Source organism: Monopterus albus, unplaced genomic scaffold (genome assembly GCF_001952655.1).
Source record: "Monopterus albus unplaced genomic scaffold, M_albus_1.0 scaffold45.1, whole genome shotgun sequence".
Lineage (NCBI taxonomy): Eukaryota > Metazoa > Chordata > Actinopteri > Synbranchiformes > Synbranchidae > Monopterus > Monopterus albus.
The window spans coordinates 1737352-1756263 of NW_018127925.1; the positions used below are offsets into that span (position 1 = coordinate 1737352).

The 18912-nt window shown below is 40.4% G+C and overlaps 2 protein-coding genes across 3 annotated transcripts in view; one reads left to right on the top strand and one right to left on the bottom strand.

The window, feature by feature from the left end:
• The first annotated feature begins 58 nt into the window (after nt 1-58).
• On the top strand, nt 59-16346 carry drc12 (dynein regulatory complex subunit 12 homolog). 2 transcript variants are annotated; one of them, XM_020600112.1, is made up of 6 exons: nt 59-378; nt 493-561; nt 1799-1918; nt 2152-2244; nt 2355-2485; nt 16113-16346. In XM_020600112.1, exons 1-6 carry the CDS (start codon nt 336-338, stop codon nt 16269-16271), a joined length of 615 nt encoding a protein of 204 aa, XP_020455768.1. In that variant the 5' UTR covers nt 59-335; the 3' UTR covers nt 16272-16346. The 2 variants fall into 2 exon arrangements, with proteins under 2 accessions (XP_020455768.1, XP_020455769.1); XM_020600113.1 differs by lacking the exon at nt 16113-16346 and adding an exon at nt 4985-5795.
• The window catches only part of grik4 (glutamate receptor, ionotropic, kainate 4), a 311608-nt gene continuing 304057 nt past the window's right edge, over nt 11362-18912 (bottom strand). The window contains 5 exon segments of the mRNA XM_020600102.1: nt 11362-13906; nt 16287-16405; nt 16512-16640; nt 17567-17792; nt 18539-18704. Of these exon segments, the coding sequence (XP_020455758.1) occupies nt 13517-13906; nt 16287-16405; nt 16512-16640; nt 17567-17792; nt 18539-18704 (1030 nt within the window). The 3' untranslated portion in view covers nt 11362-13516.

Below are 18912 nucleotides of genomic sequence, written 5' to 3' on the forward strand. Positions count from 1 at the left end.
CGGGTGCGCGCCTCAGCCTGTGCAGCATTCATAAAACGTTGAAGAGATGCTGAATGCAGCCTTGAATTCTCCCCTCCCTGCCCTGATCACCCCGGACAACAAAGGCCGCTTTGACTTGTCTCACTAAAGTAAAGATCTAATTACATGGCCCATGTGCATTGAGCTAAAAAGTTGTGATTGGCTGCTAATAAAGTCAGTCAACTATCATTCACGCTGGACAGTAAGTGCTATGGCAACTCACTCAGCAACCAGTGCCCAGCCACACAGACTCATCCCTATATGTAGCTAGTGTGTGTACATGCTCTAAGGACTGAACAGGCTGACAGAGAGCAAACATGGCTCCAAAGAAAAAGACTGCAAAAAAGAATCCAGAAAAAAGTAACTTTGCTCATGAGATTATTCAGTTTTTATGTCTTTGTGTCTCGGAGTTGTGCTTTTGTATTAGAAACATTATTTTTTATTAACAAGTGTTTTGTGCTTGGTGGGTTGCAGGTGAAAATGACTTGGATGCAACATATAAGCGCAGTATTCTGGATATAGCCGTCCTACAGGATCACATTGGTGAGCAGGATTTTTGAGTTACTCTACACATCAGTAATATGGGATGTGCTTCCCTTTATATATAGGCCAAACCTCTGTTTTGCAGGTGCAGAAGTACTATCTACTATAAGTGATCTTTTGCTCAAGTAAAAGCAGCTTACTAATAGTCTAAAACCATGCAAAAGCACTCTCTACAAGTAAAAGTCTTGCATTCAAAATTCTTCTTAAGTAAAAGTAAAGATGAATCAGCAAAATGTATTTAAAGATTTAAATGTAGCAATACTGGTTTTACAGAAACTCAGCCCATGTGACTAATAAAGTATAATACATATCTTAACATTAAATAATAATACAGGTCCTTCAGTGTCTGTGCAGTACTTTACTATTGCAGCTGCTTGAGGGGGAGCTCATTTTCATTTATAGTTCATTTAGCACAGTGGTTCTCAACCTAGAGGTCAGGCCCCTCCAAAGGCTCAGAGAAAAAGTGTCATGGTGAATTAACATATAACAGAAGAAAGTGGGAAAAAAAAGTTTAGTGAAGTTACTAAAAGGTATTTAGAGAAGGAATGTCTCAGTTGACTGCTAACTTATCTGAAACTGGAGACACAACTACACATTGTTTTATTATAAGGGGTTACAAACTAAAAAGGATGATAACCACTGGTTTATTCTTAAGAAATGTGTTGTATTATGGACATGTTTTTAAATGAAATATTTAAAACAGAAAATGTGTAAATGTATATCAAATAAATTGCAGTGGAGTAAAAAATACAATATTTGGCTCTGAACTGTAGTGGGGCAGCGCGATTAGCATAAAATTAAAAACTCAAATAAAGTAAAAGCACATTAATGCACTTAAATGTTGGGCTTAAATCACTTCCATGATCTTTTGTTACAGGAAATAAGTAACCTCCTATTAAAGTTGGAAGTTCCTCATGTAGGCTACCATGTATGAGGGCTAAAGTTATTTTTTCCAAGTGATTAATAATTTTGCCTGTTACACTTTAGAAAACTAATAAATTCCGATCTCTTGAGTTTGCTTCAAATCACTTGTCTTGTTTGACCAACAGTCTAAAACTCAAAAATATCAAATATACAAGGATATAAAGTAGAAAAAAACAGCAAATCCTCTCTTTCGAGAAGTTGGAACCAGGGTATGAATGCAGGAATTTTACTTAGAATGTTCCATTTTTACAAAGGGATTGGGGAGGTAGTCTATAAATTCACACACACATATGCATTTGTGTGATCTCCACAGCTCTACAGTGTGAGTCTATAATAAAGGTCCAGTCTGATAAAAATGACCTGAGGAGACGCATGAGAGACATGGAGCAGAAGCTGCAGCAGGAGAGGCAAGACCACAGGGACATTAACTCTGGTACTGTATGGACGAGGCATGAATCAACAATTAGTCTCTTTTAATTACCTGAAATAAGTGTGGATCCCTTTGGGAGTGAGGACAAGGGGTGTGTTTGCCAAGGTTCAGGTAATTTCTGAGGAATAAAAAAACTCTAATTAGCTGGGTGCTTAAGTTGATTGTTGCATTAGCCTTACAAAGTGAATTAGCAATGAGGGCTAAGTCTGACATTGCTGACACAAATGTCATTCTAGACCTCAGTCGCCAGTATAAGACCATGCAGACTGAGCTGACCAACAAGGTGAAAAGGCTGGAGGAGGACGTCAGCCAGCTCAAGGAAGAACTTGGTATGAATACATCTCATTTTAGACTATGCTTAAATGAACAAAGACACATAAGTGCCAGTTAGTCTGCAAATGAAAAGTGATGGCATGTCTGTATACATTTCTCTGCCCAGCCATGTGTCAGGAGGAGCTGAGGAAAGGGAAAAGAGACCGTGATCAGATGGAACAGGAGAAGGATGCCACTATAGCTGACCTCCAACACAAGCTGGACAACATGGAAATCGACTATGAGAGGGTCCTGCATGTGAGTTGCAGTACAAGCCAGTTCAAATTAAAGTCACTACAAAGTTACAGAGCAGTATGCTGAGACCAGTCTTGTGTCAGCTGTGTCACGTATCACACTCTGAATGCCAGGTGAAAGGTCAGATTGATCCTGGCTTAATTTCTGCACACTGACAGACAGCCTTGTGACTTAGTTGTGTCTGTTCGATTACATTTTGCTGAGCTTATGGTTTAGTTGGAAATGCACGACCTGTCTGAGACCACTCACATGTTGGGACTTAATAGGTCAAGGCCATAATGTGTAGATGTTGTTTTATTTTTAAGGACTTTTTTGTTTGTAGAATGAGATGATCCTGATGAAAACTGATGCAGTCTGTCTTTTTTGATACTAGCAGTTGCCAATCTCAGCAACTCCAATATCCTATGCACAGGGGCTTTGTGGGCACAGCAGGGGGTGAACATGTTTTGCTCTTAAGTAAAGCCTGTGCCAGAGAGATAGCTGCATGTTGTAATTGGCATAATGAGCACAGGTGCAGTGCTGTAATCAGAATTCCTGCTTCTCTCATACTCATATGAAAAAAAACTGGGTTTTAGTGCCATATCTTTGTGCAATAATATAATAAGTTAACATAACACTGTACTCACCATGATCACTTTAGAGATAACAGATCACACTCTGCTGGAAAGAACTTTTCAAAAGCCTAAGACAGTTTTCAAACTGCCTTAACTTAGCTGTCTAAGGCAGGTATTTGGATCCCTATACAAAGATGAACATTAAAAGTTAGCACTCAAATGATTTATTAGGAGTTTCTGACATTACAGAACATCAATCTGTTTCATATACAGTGAGATGAGAGAAGTTACCTGCTCAACAAAACTGAGAAATCAGTAAAATTACAAACCATATAGATCATCCAAAATGATGCACAACAGGGTCTTTTGTTGTTGGTCTAAGAATCATATTTTCCTGGCCCTGCTGGACTCTGTTGAAGAGCTGTTTTGGTGGTGTGAAAAGGTGCTCAAGTTCACAATATTCACAATAATCATACACTAAATGTTATGTAACCCACTGTTACAGTACATTACTTCAAACCAGGACAATAAGACTCAGGTTGTAAAGTGGCATAAATTTTCATTAAAGTGCCCATGGCTGCTCATTTTGCTTGTTTCCAGCCATTTAATGTTTAATCTTGGCTACCTCTAGATTAGTTTTGCACCCATCATAAGTCCAAATAGTCTATAATTATTTCAGAATGATAAAACCAGAGAGCTTCTTACTAAAAACAAGAGGACAGTTTGTGAACATGCACAACTCCTGCTGCTGGTGTTATGTCGCAAGTGTACAGCACAATGAACCGCAACAGCATTAATTAATGTGAATGTCTCCTCCATAGATGGGTAAACAATGGTATATGTACCGATGAAGAGATGTGTAACACTCTAAACAAAGCAGGTAATTGAGAAACCCCAAATTTTAACTGGCATAATGCAGACATAGTAACTTCTCCAGCCTTACAACAATTCTCCCTAATGTTACAGAAACAAGGCATTAAGAGACACGCAATGTCTGTTTTTTAAACTTATGGTTAAGTCCCACCTAGTAGCAGAAACATCACTCCCTTTCAAGTAGGTCCAAGGTTGGTAAATCCAACCGGTGGTCGCTGCGTCTTCCCCCACATAACCACATACAGTCCCAAAGTATTGAAATGAATTCCAACAGGTAGCATAGCGCCGATAGTAACATCATGGGTTGTTAATCTGCTCCTGGGGAATCCAGCGTTGATGAGCTGATCATTCACCGCCATGGGGGTTCACAAGCTGGCTGAACGTTGGTTAGACCCGATCAGGTAAAGCAGCGAGACCATGTACAGGAACATTCCCAGGCCCTGTATTTTTTTCCACATCCTCTGGCCACAGTGCAGCAGCAGGAGGTAAAATATATCCACAAAACTGCGCTCAGTCAAAGAATTCTGCTTTTAAAATAGCACTGATGGATGTCAGGCAAGCCCACATGAACGCGCAACTACCTGGAGATCACAACCATTTTTTATTAGCAAAATCGAGAGAGTTTGCCAAATCTGTATAAACTGAGTTACATCTGCATAGAAGTACTAGAACATACTGTAGGTATACCTCATTTTATGAGCTTTAGGTGACATCTAAGATGATAATTCACTGTTGTAACATTGTAGGTAAGTCAGAAAACAAGGAAACGCATGCTATGGGCTCTTTAAGATGTAATGGTTGTAGAAAGGGGTCAGTATTGACCTTTTATAGGTACAGCGTGATTGGCTGAGTGCAGACTGTACATGCAACATTTCAACACTGTGCAGAGCTACAACAATAACAATCAAGCTTTGAGTCGAATCCTGTTCCAGGGTGCAGCCTGTGTTTATAGAACTAGAATTTTAATATATAACTAGCATTATTTCAATCTTTCCTAGTATGCCACAGAATCTAATTATGCCTCTTGATGTAAAAGGAAAAGCTTGCATTTCATTTTTACTTATGTTTTGTGCAGGAGACTCTAGACAGCCTGACCTCCCAGCTGTCTGTGGCTCAGCAGGGATGGAAGGATAAGAGCATAGGCCTTCACCAAAATTATAAGGAACTGCTCTCTGAATTTGGCCTAAATGCGCTGGACTTCTAAAAGACCACTGGAAGCAGCTGTGAGACACATTTGTTTAATGTTGTAGCTACAGCTCAGTTGTGTCTGATCAGAATGTGTTTGGTTCAAATGAAAGTGATGTCCATGACAGCATTCAGCTTACAACTCACAGTTTAGTATGCCTAACACACGGGTCAGCGTATGAAACAAAATGAGTTAATACGAATGCATTGTTGCAATTGTTCACTATGCAGTGTTTGTAATGTTGTGTAATGCCCACTAGATGTAGCAAATGACTATTTATGGTGGCCAGAATAGTTTAGAAACCCAGATGTTTTTAGAGTGTTATATTATGTACTGTATTTGGTATTTTATATGTGTAAATACTGTACAAGGTAAACTTGTTAAGAAAGATATTTGTAAGTTGAATAAAAGCATCTGAGGGCTCCACTAACACAGTATGAGATCAGTGAGACTGGGTGACAGCATGCACTACTCTACATAAATCACAGAAGGCTCATAATCCTACAGCAGGGGAGCAGAGTAGCAAAAACAGCAATGTCAGTAACATTGCTCAGGTTTTGTTTTAAGCTGTGGACCAGAGGCCAAATATGGCAACAGCCAGGAAAGCAAAAGGTGAAACTGCCTACATAAACCACATGGATGTCGGAATAGCCTAAGTAATATTACTAAACTGCAGTGTTTTTAATTCATCTCACAACTATGACAAAACAGAAATCAACAGAAAGGAAACTATAAAAAGTAAACAAAAAGTAATGTTCAACATGACAACACAATGACAAGAGAAAGGCAAAAATAACAATTAATGATGCAAGAAATATGATTTAGCTGCCCAGCGTCGCTAACTCTGATTTTCCCTGCAGGGAGCCAGATGAACAAATTTTTATTTCCAAGTCTGTCATTTGTATGTCTTTTTCATGGCCCAGTGCAATTTATTTTTGCCTCTCATCTGTGAGGCAACGACTCATTTACCCGGGGATTAGGATAATCTTGCGCTCTAACGACCAATTAACACAGGAACTCAAGAGGCCTTTATCTGAAAACCAATATTTTCTCCACAAACCACAGAGTTTTTGCCTTCAGGGTTTATGTGTTTCTATTTGTTTAGTCATCCCTGTGCCCAGAATGAAACACGTATACTGTACCTGTTAGTGGGGGAACACATAAAACTTTTTTCTTTATAACAGTGTACCTTATAGAAGCATTTCCCTCAGAAAGGTTACTATAAAAATGTCCCATAGTGGTCAGTTTGTGGGAGAAGTACTCAGAACTTTAGTAAAAGTAGTAATGTAAAAAAAAACCACCCAGCTCTTCACTATACTAACATGTCAGGTAGGAGCTAAAATACTTTAAAATATTTTATATTCTAGAAGTATTTCAGTATTAGATTGTATAACCAAGGGGTTGTGAGATTATTAATGGGAGAAGACAGAAGAAAAAACTAAGTTCTACACAAATTTGTAATTGTTTTTCACTTGTTGGGCCTTGAACAGTTATTTAAATGAAACCATCTCAGAAATTTAGGGAGGAACATTTGAAATGTTACATAGTAACATGAACTGGCACTTGAGTTTCTGTAATTACTTTTCATTCATGGTAGTAGTACTGTCTATACACCCAAGTGTAAGTTAGTTGTATATAGTACTGTGCAAAAGTTTTAGGCCACCATTAGATTTGTTGTTTTACCAATGTTATGATGGCCGTCCCTGGTAGGCTAGTGGTTAAGGTGCATCGCTCTCGCGGCTGCAGCCCGGGTTCGAATCAGGGTTATGTCAGGAAGGGCATCCGGTGTAAAACATGCAAGTCGTCAGTGTGACAATTCGCTGTGGTGACCCCTAATTGGGAAAAGCTGAAAGTGACTTTCTTTCTATGATGACTACATACTGTGTATTTATCAGAATACAGCTAGAAAATATAAGAAATGTTTACACAGTATTAAAATGCACAAAATGTCAGAAAAGATCAGCAAACCAACTGGATCCTCAATATGTGGTATTCAGGCTGTTCTAAAGGAATCTGGAGAGGTCAAGGACAAAAACAGGAGTGGAAGACCAAGAAAACTGTCCAAATCTGATGAGAAGGTTCTCAGAGTTTTTTCTCTGAGAGACCAGAGGAAATCCAGCAAGGACCTGGCTCAGCATCTGGTAGCTTCATCTGGATGCCAGGCTGATCCTTCCACAGTCTGAAGAAGGTTGATCAGGACCGGCCTTTGTGGAAGGACAGCAGCCAAGAAACCACTAGTTCAGAAGGGGGACAGGAAGAAAAGGCTGAGATACGCAAACGCCTGCAAAGATTGGAGTAAAGATCAGTGGAAAAGAGGCTTATGGAGCGGTGAATAGAAGTTTGAAATGTTTGGGTCTGTTTGTTGACAGCATGTGAGAAGAAGAGGTGGAAGAATGAGAGTAGCAGTCTTCAGTGAAACATGGTGGAGGGTCTGTCATGGCTTCAAGACTTCCACAGAGCCTCCCCAAAAGAATTCTGGCTGTGCTGAGTGCAAAGGGAGGTCACACTAGATACTGACTTTGGACTGTAGAAGCCCTTTTATTCTTTAATACAAAAAAGAAATAAGAGAATTTCTTCCAGGGTGGCACAGCGGCACAATGGATAGTGCTGTCAACTCACAGCAAAAAGGTTCTGGGTATGGGCCTCGGCCAACCCAGCCTTTCTGTTCGAAGTGTACATGATCTCCCTGTGCCTGCGTGGGTTCTCTCCACATACTCCGGCTTCCTCCCACAATGCAAAAACATGCATCTTAGGTTGACTGGTGACTTATTCAGGAATAACTGGTATAGATGATGGATGGGTGGACAGTTTCTTCCATGTTGTACATGATTAATGGACTGATTCTAAATTGAACCCTGCTAATGGTTTTCTGCTGTCATCAAAGCATTTGCTCAAAGATTGACAATACTTTATTAAAAAAACTGGAGTCTTTGTGGAAAGTGACTGATTTGTACTTCAGTCTTTAACTCAAGCTCAACAATTTTTGTGACTATTCTGCTGTAAAAATCTAAAGAGCCACGTGGCTTTGTTATGTGTTACCCAACTGGTTTCCACAATAAAAAGCTGGCTGCTTTGATTTCTCTGGTGACTATCTAACAATGAGGGTTTTCTGGTGCACTTCCACCGGAATTTGGCTTGGCTGTGTACTGCATCCGTTTAGCTTTTTGGTAATGATCCAACAAGATGGCCTCCAGCTGATGAATCAAGATGCACATACTGCGATTTCCCATGGACACAAGCACATGAGAGAGATCACATTCAAACACACCCACAGATGCATCCACACTGACTGGAACCCGCCCACATGCACAACCAGGTAATCAGCATTTTCCCATCTGTCGGCCATCGATCAAAGCTGCACTGAATAGTCAGGGACCAAAACCCAAAGTAAATGAAGCTCCATTTTATTTCTCTGAAAGACAAACAATGTCAAGATGTTTTGGTCAATATGTTCAACAACAACTGTCAGTGAACAAAAGGCTGTATAACAGCGTTGACAGCATCTCACCTTGGAGAGAATTCTTGTACTCTGAATACCCTTCCTTTGACCACACAACAATAACAAGCCTTTTGCAATGAATTACCAGCAAATCAATATGAAAGTTCTCACTTTAAAACATGCCCCAGTCTTGCTGTGAATTACGGAGTTTCGCTGACGATTCCATGTTATGTCTTTCAATTGGTATTGTTGGGGTGGATTTATACATGCATGCTGTTAAACCTTGAGAAATCTGCTGCCAGAGAAGAAAAAGCAATTGTGTGATCAAGGGATACAGCCTTGACAGTAGAAATGTGATGAATAGATTTTACTGTGGCTATTAGAAAGCAATAAAATCATCATGAATCATCATGAATGCAGAGTTACAGAACCACAATATTTTAAAAATATCTAAATATTCCAAGCTTCATGTTTGGTTTATTAGGTCACATAGCTTCTAGTGCTCAAAAAATGTGAATTTTATGTATGCAAAATGCAAACAAGAAGAACAAGAAAAATGTATTTACATGGAATAGGCTGATGAAAAAGTGTATGGGATACAAGCCTGGCAAAATGCATCAGACTCAGTACACTAGAATTCCTAAATTCTTGCAAAATAATAATCAACTCCAGGGACTATGTACTACAAGTAAATAAGCTTGAGGAGTGAGGCAGATTTTCACATACCTCTGCAGGTACTCAGTGCTCATCATGGGCTCCATAAACCCAACAGCAGCTAGGCAGTGGTGGCTATGTGCTTAATTTATAGACCTGGAGCACCAGAGGCAGGAGGAGAAGCATGAGCACAATGAAATAAACTTGACACAGCACTGACACAGGGGCGGCAGTGAGTGTTCATGTGTGTGTGTGTCACTTTTGTAAGAGTTATGTGGGTGTGAATGTGACATGCGGGTTTGTGATGTACCGAAAAAGGTGATTTTTTTAAAGGTGCAGTGGAACAGATTGCGAGACAAGCACTCAGAGAGGACAGGAGAGGGAGATGGTAAATCAGACATAGCAGTGTGGTGTTCACTCACTATCCTGACCAGAGGGAACTATCCCATGAAAAACACGGTGATAGATGCACTATGGGTGAGCGTGTGTGTGTAACACAAGTGAGCTGTTATACTCATTAGCCTTCATTAGACTTCCCACCCACACAAGTTCCTCAACGGTTTCACAAGTGTGCAGATGTTAAAATTCAGCGATGGCAGAGAAACAAGAGGTAGATGCATCAGTTCCTTTTGGTTCATTCAACAGTTGGCGTGTTCACTCTCCTAGAAACCCACACATCCTGGCACTGCTTCTCTGCATGCATGTGTCACAACAGCATAGGTGCACTGTCTGAATAAAACTTAAAAAAAAACACAAGGTGCACTCAGAAGCTATTTAGCATGGCAGACCTAACAATTTAGAAGGTCAAATACATCAGAGTAAAGAAGAGACAAAACCAGACCCCCACAGAAAGGAGGTTGTTTCAAGAAATGTATTTATATAATAATAATAAAAATGTCAACATAAGAAAATAAAGCATATAAAATATTGCAGCCAAACCCTGCCATCTCTCTCAGTGGCCTCCTAGTGCTTTCAGTAGGGTTTGTTTTAATTCTTATTCTACTGCTCTTCATGCCTTCAAGGTAATTGGCAATCTCATTCCAACTATGCTTGATTTAGCACCCCTGTAAATGTTTTTAGCGTACAAAGTTAGCAGCCTTCTTACCCTCAGGAGATTCTTAGTGACATTCAGCAAATGGATAGAAACGTCTTTTATAAAACTGATAATGAAATGTGGGTTTATGTTTTTTCTTTGCTATTTGTATGGCAATTTGTCTTTAACAAGTTATTATATAAAGACATATAGAACATTTTTACTGCCTGTGAAGGTTTTTTAATCATTATGCTCACAGTCTGTGAACGTGTCAACTCTATATATGTCTAAATGGCATAGACATTATACACATGTGGGTCTTTATCTCGCTGTTCTAACCAGTTTCAAGTGACTCTTGCTCCTATATTGACAAACCAACTGTTTGGACCATTACTGGGGAACCTTGCTGATCATCCTCTAGACCTTCTGTGGGACAGTAATAGGAGATTTAGATGATTTAGCATGAATGGCTCTTGAGCATATGATTGCATAATGTCTCTATGATTTCTATTCATTTCTGTGGCGTGTTGAATCAATCATGCGTTTCAAACACAAATGTGTTCTGGAGGGAGTTCTAACACACTGCAGACAGACCAGAGTCAAAAAAACATCTAAAGTCCTGAAACACTTTTCAGCAACTGATTGAACTGACACTGAAAAGGTGAAAAAATGACTGAAAATTCTGTATTAGTACAGTTGTGCACTCAGAGTCTGTCAACAGTTGATCCACCACAGTGTCACATGTTCACCAACTTCTGAAACAGCATACAGGTACCAGCACAGGTAGTTGAAAAACATAGAGGCAGTCTGAGTGAAATAATGCCTCGAAAATATGACACACAGTCAATGTGGCTAATAAATTACAAGAGAGATACTACAGTACCTGGCCTAGTTCTGATGGATGGTGATTGACTGAACTTGACAGGCAGATTTAAAATGATGGACACTACAGAGATAAGCAAGAAGCAGTAAAGACAGGTGGGTGACCACAGATTCCCACTGTGCACCAGACATGCACACAGTAACATCTCCAAACCAGTCGCTGCAGTGGGAAATCACCAAGTCATGTGCAACAGTCTATGTAGAAGTGAATGTGAAGGTACGTCACAATGTGCTGAATAGAAATCACCCAGTCATGTGCAACATTCAATGTAGAAGTGAGTGTGAAGGTACGTCACAATGTGCTGAATGCTGGGATGGGGGAACCATTTTTGGAGGTATGCATTATATTTACCTGCATACATTCTTGTTTTTTTTAGTTTAAAAGTTCCTTAAATTGTTTAGATCTCACTTTACTGACTGTGGTAATTCAGGATTGATAACCTTAGCTGACTTAGCTAACTTGGGGTGGACCTACAGATCCTGTCTATGAGTGAGAGACAGAGATGCCACTGCACACTGATCTCACCTCTCAGTTCAGGAGCTAACACTAGCTAGCAGCTGTTGGCAGTTAATACAAACACTGCAGATGAATTAATTTCTGTCCTGTCCTTGCTCAAACTGAACACTAAAGAGGAAGTTTGGATGTAGCTGAAGCATCCGCTACCATATGAAGCTGTATGGGATAGTGCTTAATTTTTAAAAATTGATTTATAGATGTATGTAATGTATGTCTCTATGATGGATGACCCAAACATAGCACATTTACCCTAACTTCAACACGGTATGATGTCAACTTCACATTCTCTATAAATGGAGGTTTGTTCTCATTGTTTTACCTCTGAAGGCACAGCTGATATAATGCATATAAAAACAACCTACCATTCTTTAAATAAACTTACCAAACCCAATGAATACATTTTAAATAGTAACTGAAATTTTGAATTATTGAATTGCTTCATTTTAACTTCAATTAATTGGATTTCCAAACTTCAAATACTGTAATGACCAAAACTGAATTGATAAACAACTGGTTGAATCATCGCTCAGTTCTTTTCTGCATTTGAATTGGCATTAAAAGTCAGTTTCCTGGGGAATCTATTAATATATTCTAGGTTTAGTTTGGAAATTTGCAAAAATAAAAGTATGAAAATGTCAGTGTCTAGGTTGATACGAGCTGATGTCCTCCTAAAAGCAGTGAACTACACATTCGACAACTGTTTAAATGACTTGACATTTAAAAGAACTCAAGTCAACTGCAGCAGAAAAACATTGACTTTACCAGGGACTTCATGCTTTTGGTTGGTTCTAATATATTCTGGGTTTAATTCATACACATCCCTAATTAGACCTGAATCACTCTTAAATATGTGCAATGAAAAAAAAAGGCCTCTCACTTCTTACAGAGAGTGTATATATACTGTGGGGGAGATTGTATATATTTTTAAGTGAGAGGTCATCAAGTGGACATACAGTATGTTCACACAATATCCTTGTCATGGTGTCAAAGACGTAGGACTGATGGAGGAGGAAGTAATGCCAAGACGTAGAGGAAGGAAATAAACTGGTGTTTTGTGTGAAATGTGTGTATGTGTGTGTGTGTGTAGCCATCACATTTTTAAGCAGGTATTCAAAACAGGAAATCCTTTCACCACTTTTACAATGAATCATTCAGCGAGCACCTGCCAACACCTCTTGACATGAACTCGCTGTCTTTCAGAGATACTAACATTTAAAACATTTTTAATAGAATATCACTACTATAAAAAAGTCCATGTGTCTGTTTTTTAAGGTTCAGTTGAGTTTGTCGTCTTCTCAAGGCTGGGGTGCTTTCTTCATCCACAAGATAAAACTTATGGATTTTTTTTGGCACTTTCAAAATAAAAGGATTTGAAGAATTAGTCTTGCATTAGTCTGTTCATCTTTGCAGCTCTTCAGAGGCAATATATGTTCATACAGTAAACTGTCAGATTAAAAAAGCATCTTGTTTGAAAATTTTAAAGAACAATAGAATAATAATATTCAGTACCGATAATCCAACAGAGGACAGAAATAATTTAAAAAGAAAAAAAAACAGCACAATGATAAAGGACTCAAAATGCTGCATAGTACAAATTCCACCATAGCTGTTTGTGTCCGTCCTGTTTCACACAGCATAGAGGGCCAATAGGGACAGAACACAATGAGACAGACTCATCAGTTTTTCCTGTGAGCAAGGAAAAAAAAAATTCACCAAAGGAAATTCCAAAAACTGACTGCTGGCTATTGTGTCTAGGGCAAAACCAAGTTCTCAGCATTGTCCTGCCCTTTAAGACCAAGCTCCGCATGGCTGTATCAAAATACCACGTGATCTCTGATCCCTGGAAAGTAGAGAGGTGGCAGCTGGGAAAGTCAGTTGCGTTGGAATCGCTGGGCGTTATTCAGGTTCACTGCTATTTGTGGCCTTGTCCCATTCTATGCTCTCCTCACTGTGTGTGGGAGATGGGAGGGCCCCAGTGGCCCCTGCAGGACGCATCCTCAGTCCCTGAAAACGTCGGCATTCAGGGCAAATGCGGATGTGGCTGCATCCCCTCGCAACCATGGCAGCCTCCTGTGCCAGTCTGTGGGAGAGAGGTTCTGGCAGTCCAGTGCCCCCGCACAGCTTGCCATTGCTGAGGCTGACGGCAGCTGCACGCGCCCGGCGATCCTCCAGGGGCAAGGGTCGCGGTCGTAGCATTGAAGCCGCCCGTCGGCGCCTCACCTGCAGGCTGTCCCGACACAGGACGATCCCCTGGAGCTCCCGCAGCATCTCCTCACACATTGACTGCTGCAGGCACACACACAGGGAGAAAAAGATAGGGGAGAGGGGGATAAGAGAGGGAGAGAGAGGGAGAGAGGCCAGGCAACTCACTGACTGACTGACTGACTGACTGACTTGCTGAGGACAAACTGACAGACATCACAGAAACACACATCATAGTTATCCATATAATTAGTGAACAGTGGGAACAACAGTGAAATGGCTAGTGTAGACTGAACAACCAGTAAAAATAACACATATAGCACATATGGAATTTTAAACTTAGTATTTATACACATGTAGCACGCACATTTTCTCATGGACTGATGATCAAGTGTTCCACTAGGTAGCTACAGTACTCAGTAATTACAACAACAGACATGTTATTATGCTGCAGCTGAAGTGCAAAACAGGAGATGCTGCTAATTATCAATTCACACATGCTGCACATGAGCACAGGAACAACTACAGAGATGCACACAGGTATAAACACACACATGCATGCACACTTTTGTTTCCATTTCTTGTGGGAACTTCACATTGACTTCCATTCATTTCTTGGAGACAAATTTTAACCTTAATCATAAGCACTACTTGCCCAAACCTAATTTAGCCTACTATTAAATCAAGTCGTCATCCTAAAATTCAATGACAGACAAGATGGGGACCAGAGCCCTTAAGACAGGAGAGTTGCAACACCAAGAGGGTCAAAAACTGGCAGCGGGTCATGTGACTCATGTAGCTTCAGATAATTCCAAAGTCGATTCAGGCCCATTGTTTTCCATAGGGAGCAGCAAGATTTATCAGTAAACTACTACTTTTAATGACTTAAACAGCCTTGCAAACTAATTCTGTGTTCTGTTGTAATAGGTAGCACAGCTAACTTAACTAGTTAGCTAGGTACCTAATCTACTAAAGTGGCAATATTCGAGAGAGACAGTCAACATGGTTGTAAAATGTACTTTGACACTTAAAATATCACAAGTATGATCAGTGGTACTGATTTCCACTATTTATTTTAGAAGTCAGTGTAACTCTATGGCACTGCTCCTAATGTTTGGAACTATTCGACATTCCCGTGACCCGCCATTACTGTAAAAAATGGTCCTTATAGAGTCAGTGGAGATGTCGTCACTCTCCTTCTTAATCCACTCTGGTGGGGACCAAGCCACGAGAAAGGCTGAGTCCCTACAGTGTGAGTGTGTAAACAGGTTTCAGTGGTAACACTGGGCGCATGCACGCACGCACACACACAAGTCAGAGTGAAACATAAAATTATTCTGCTTAAAAAAAAAAATCACAAGTTGGTTTTTGACTTTCACATTCTGAATGTTTATTGAATTAAAATCACAGTGCGGAGTCCATTTGAATAGACAAATATCAAGTATCTTTTAAAGGAATCACAACAAAAATAATTATCACACTGCATGCACATCTTTCTCTGATATCTTTCTCTGCCACTTATTGTTAAAGCTGCCTCCAATTTGAGAAGCACAGCAGAGCTACTGCGCTGACAGAAGTGATCATTTTAAAAATTTGAACCGGCCTTTGTCCTGATGACAGTGTCTCTACAAACAGCCGGAGTTCTGTGATTAGACTGGACACACTGCTCATATTGGTTTCCAGTCCTCATTCCAGATGAAGCCAAATTGAAATTTCTGTAATTTTATCTGTTTATGATTTATCATGTATTTTGTACAGTTTCAGGAGAATAATAAACACTAACTACCAGTGAAAACCACTTTAAACTTTAGAAATCTTTCATTTAAAAAGCATCCTACCTCTGGTTGTATTGATAGTCAGGTATTAATGCAAACTTCTGATTGGTGGTCACAACTAGTTCATTACTGTCCATCATTCACACTCTGATGGAACGAGTGATTTCTGGTGTCTGACAACTGCATTTTAAGTGAAGATGTGCACACAACTCCAGGCATCTTTTAAATAAAAAGACGACTGGATTAAGGCTAAGATTAAACAACCACAAATATTGTTATGATAAATTCTCATTGGCAGCACCCTGTAAGTACATATTCACCACCAATGAGACCTAACTACATTCAGTATTCTATATTATGTGCAGTATTCTATGATATGTATGATGATATGTATGAATCTTTTACTGCTAGGTATAAAGAGAAATTCATTCATATATGCAGGTACTCTGAGTGAGTATTCTGAGCGAGGTTTAAGTGAGGTATATCTTTGTTTTTGTGCGTATTTTGTGACATAGGCTGGACAGAGGAAGGCTGGATGTCAGGTGGAACCTGGAGGAATTAGAAGATGCATGCTACACGTCCTGTCAAAGCTGTGCACTGTGAGAGAGCCTGACAGCTCCGTGAGGGCGAGAGTGCCAGGGAGGGGAGAGGGAGATAAAGCAGATGCAAGTTAGATAGCCCTCTCTCACCTCATTTCCTGGTGTCTGCCTTAACATCCAGGCAAACTCCAGCACTGCCATGAAGATAGCCACCAGCAGGCCACACACCAGCACCACGAAGATGCCGCCAATGTTCTCCATACCCAGACCTGGGGAGATGGCAAGGGAGGTTGGGAGAAGTCAGCATGAGAAAGAGAGAGATGAACTGAAGTGGAGCTAAAGAACAAGCAAGATGAGGATCAATTAGAGACTAACCTTTGGCGCGATGGTCCTCCTCTTTTGGACACTTGCCCCCTTCCCACCACTTCCTCTTGAGGATCTCCAAACGATTGTCTTCCTGCATTTTGAGGATGGCCAGGTCAAACTCATCACGGTACACTGACCCTGAAGGGAAGACAGGGGCAAAACCTAATGTGCTAACAAGGTACTTTCACCTGCATTCAACTTTCCTTCTCAAGAAATCCACTTGTCTCCAATGCATTCATTTTGTGAAACCAAATGTTAGTTTCGTGACGTCTTTCCTGGTAAATGTGAAATGATGCCAATCCAATGGAAAACCTAGTTTAAACAAAAATAAGATTTCAAATACAAGATGAAAGGGTTTACTACTATTCTGCAGTGCTCTACTGGTCACATCACAGTAGGCTGTATGGAGCATCTTCCACTAAAGAGTGGGGTTTTCTATCCTTTAAACATGAAAGGAATTGAAATTAGTCCTGTTTGCTTTAAGGTGTGTTTTTCTCCCAGTCTGCAGTTTAACTCAACCTGAGATCAAAGTGTAAGTAAAGCCTGTGTTTATACTCCGAGTGCTGCAAGTGAGTTGTACAACAGCAGTCCCACATTCTACAGGAACAGTATTTTAAATTCCCTTTCTCTCATCCTCACCTTTCACATCACAGAGTGGAAACTGCCACTCTCTTCAAGTCAAGCATTAAAGTCTCTTTTAGTTTCACACTTTTGCATCATTTCCCCTCATGATAGTAGTTAATAGTTTGGCTCTGCTGAGGCTTTACTTCTCACAGAAGCTCTCGAATGTGACATTTACTGTGTATCCTCCAAACAATGCCCCTGCTCTTCATTCCCTCTTCTTAGCTTCAACATGAATTATACAGTGCATCTAAGCAAAAGCATTGTTTTTCGTCCTCTGGTGCTTTCGTTTTACACTGAACTTCCTTCTGCTTCTCAAACAAACTGTCTTTTTTCTTAAATATTGATATCCATCAGGTCTCCATCCTGTGTGAGTGAACTTATAAGTTCTTCTCTTGTCTTACTTTTGATTATTCTTCATCCAACTCTAATTCTACACTTACCCAGTGGCATGCCAATGCCGTAGCCCTTGGTGTCCAGCAGTCCTCCAATCTGAGTCAGGTTGCAGTTCCTCTGGCGGTAGTACTCATTCATGGTGCTCTCTAGCAAATAAGCGTAGTTGGAGTTGAGGACACGGGCGATCCCCTCCTCTGTGCTCTTCACAAACACACTGGGCTGCTTTGAGTACATGAAGTTCCACATGCGCTGGTAGGTCTGGTAGCGCGAGTTCTGCAGAGCGGTGCGAGACGAGATACGGTCAAAAGAAACAGACAATCAGAAGGGGGAGGCAGTAAACAAAAAACCTATCAGTACAGGCGGAGATTGCTTTTTATTTGTTTGTCTTTTTCATTTTCTCCACTGATGAATTTATTCAAAGTCTCGGACTCTGTGAAAACAGTGCTGCTGTTAAATGTGAATTTTTTTTGTCAGCACACCTTTTCACGTTTGAATAGCTTCAGACTCCAAAGCAGAAACTTCACTTAACATGCCCACCTGCCCTCTACTTTCTTTTGGCCTGTCTTCCCCGAGTTATTCAAGGTCCAGTGGATGTAAAAGCGGTGAGGAAGACAAGGCTAATGTCTATTCTTCCTCCTCCCATTCTTATCCTTCACTTCTTTCTTTCTTTTTGTGGAACACACTGTCTTTATTACTGACTGTTTTCTTTCTCTCTGAGGTCATGAGAGGATGAAAGAGGATAGTGTGTGTCTCTCTTAGAGACCTGGATACTGCCCCATCTCCCAGAGGAGAGGGATATTGAATGGCTGTGGTGTGGAACTGCCAGGAAACAGATAAAACTTGTGGTTAGAGGAGAAAGACAAGAAGGACACAAAAATGATGAGGAGGATAATTGATGGCCCATACACCATTGTGGGCCAGGTACGTCTGTGAGTGTATATGTGTATATGTGACAAAAACAATGTGTGTGTGTGTGTGTGTGTATGTGTGCTGGGACTATAAACAGTGCAACCACTGACCTGGAAGAAGGTCATTGTGGATCCTCCTTGCATAGTGCCGTACTCTATCGCTGTCTGATCCGCGAGGTCATCTACTGACTCTATCGGTACCTCCATCCTCTGAACTGTTAGGAAGGCAGCCAGGTTGGCTGTGTAGGATGAGATGATGATTAATGTGAAGGCCCACCTGTGGAGGAACGGTAGAGAACAAGAACATATGTATCCACCTATAAAAGTATGTAAATGGGCAGGCTAGTGTATGAAGACAGATTGTCTGGGTGAAAGTATAGGGAGACTGAAATAACTGCACACCTGGGAGAAGACACTGCAGGATGTTCAGTAGATGACAAAGTAGATGGATGAATGGGTGGGTGTATTATGGATAGAGGTGAGAA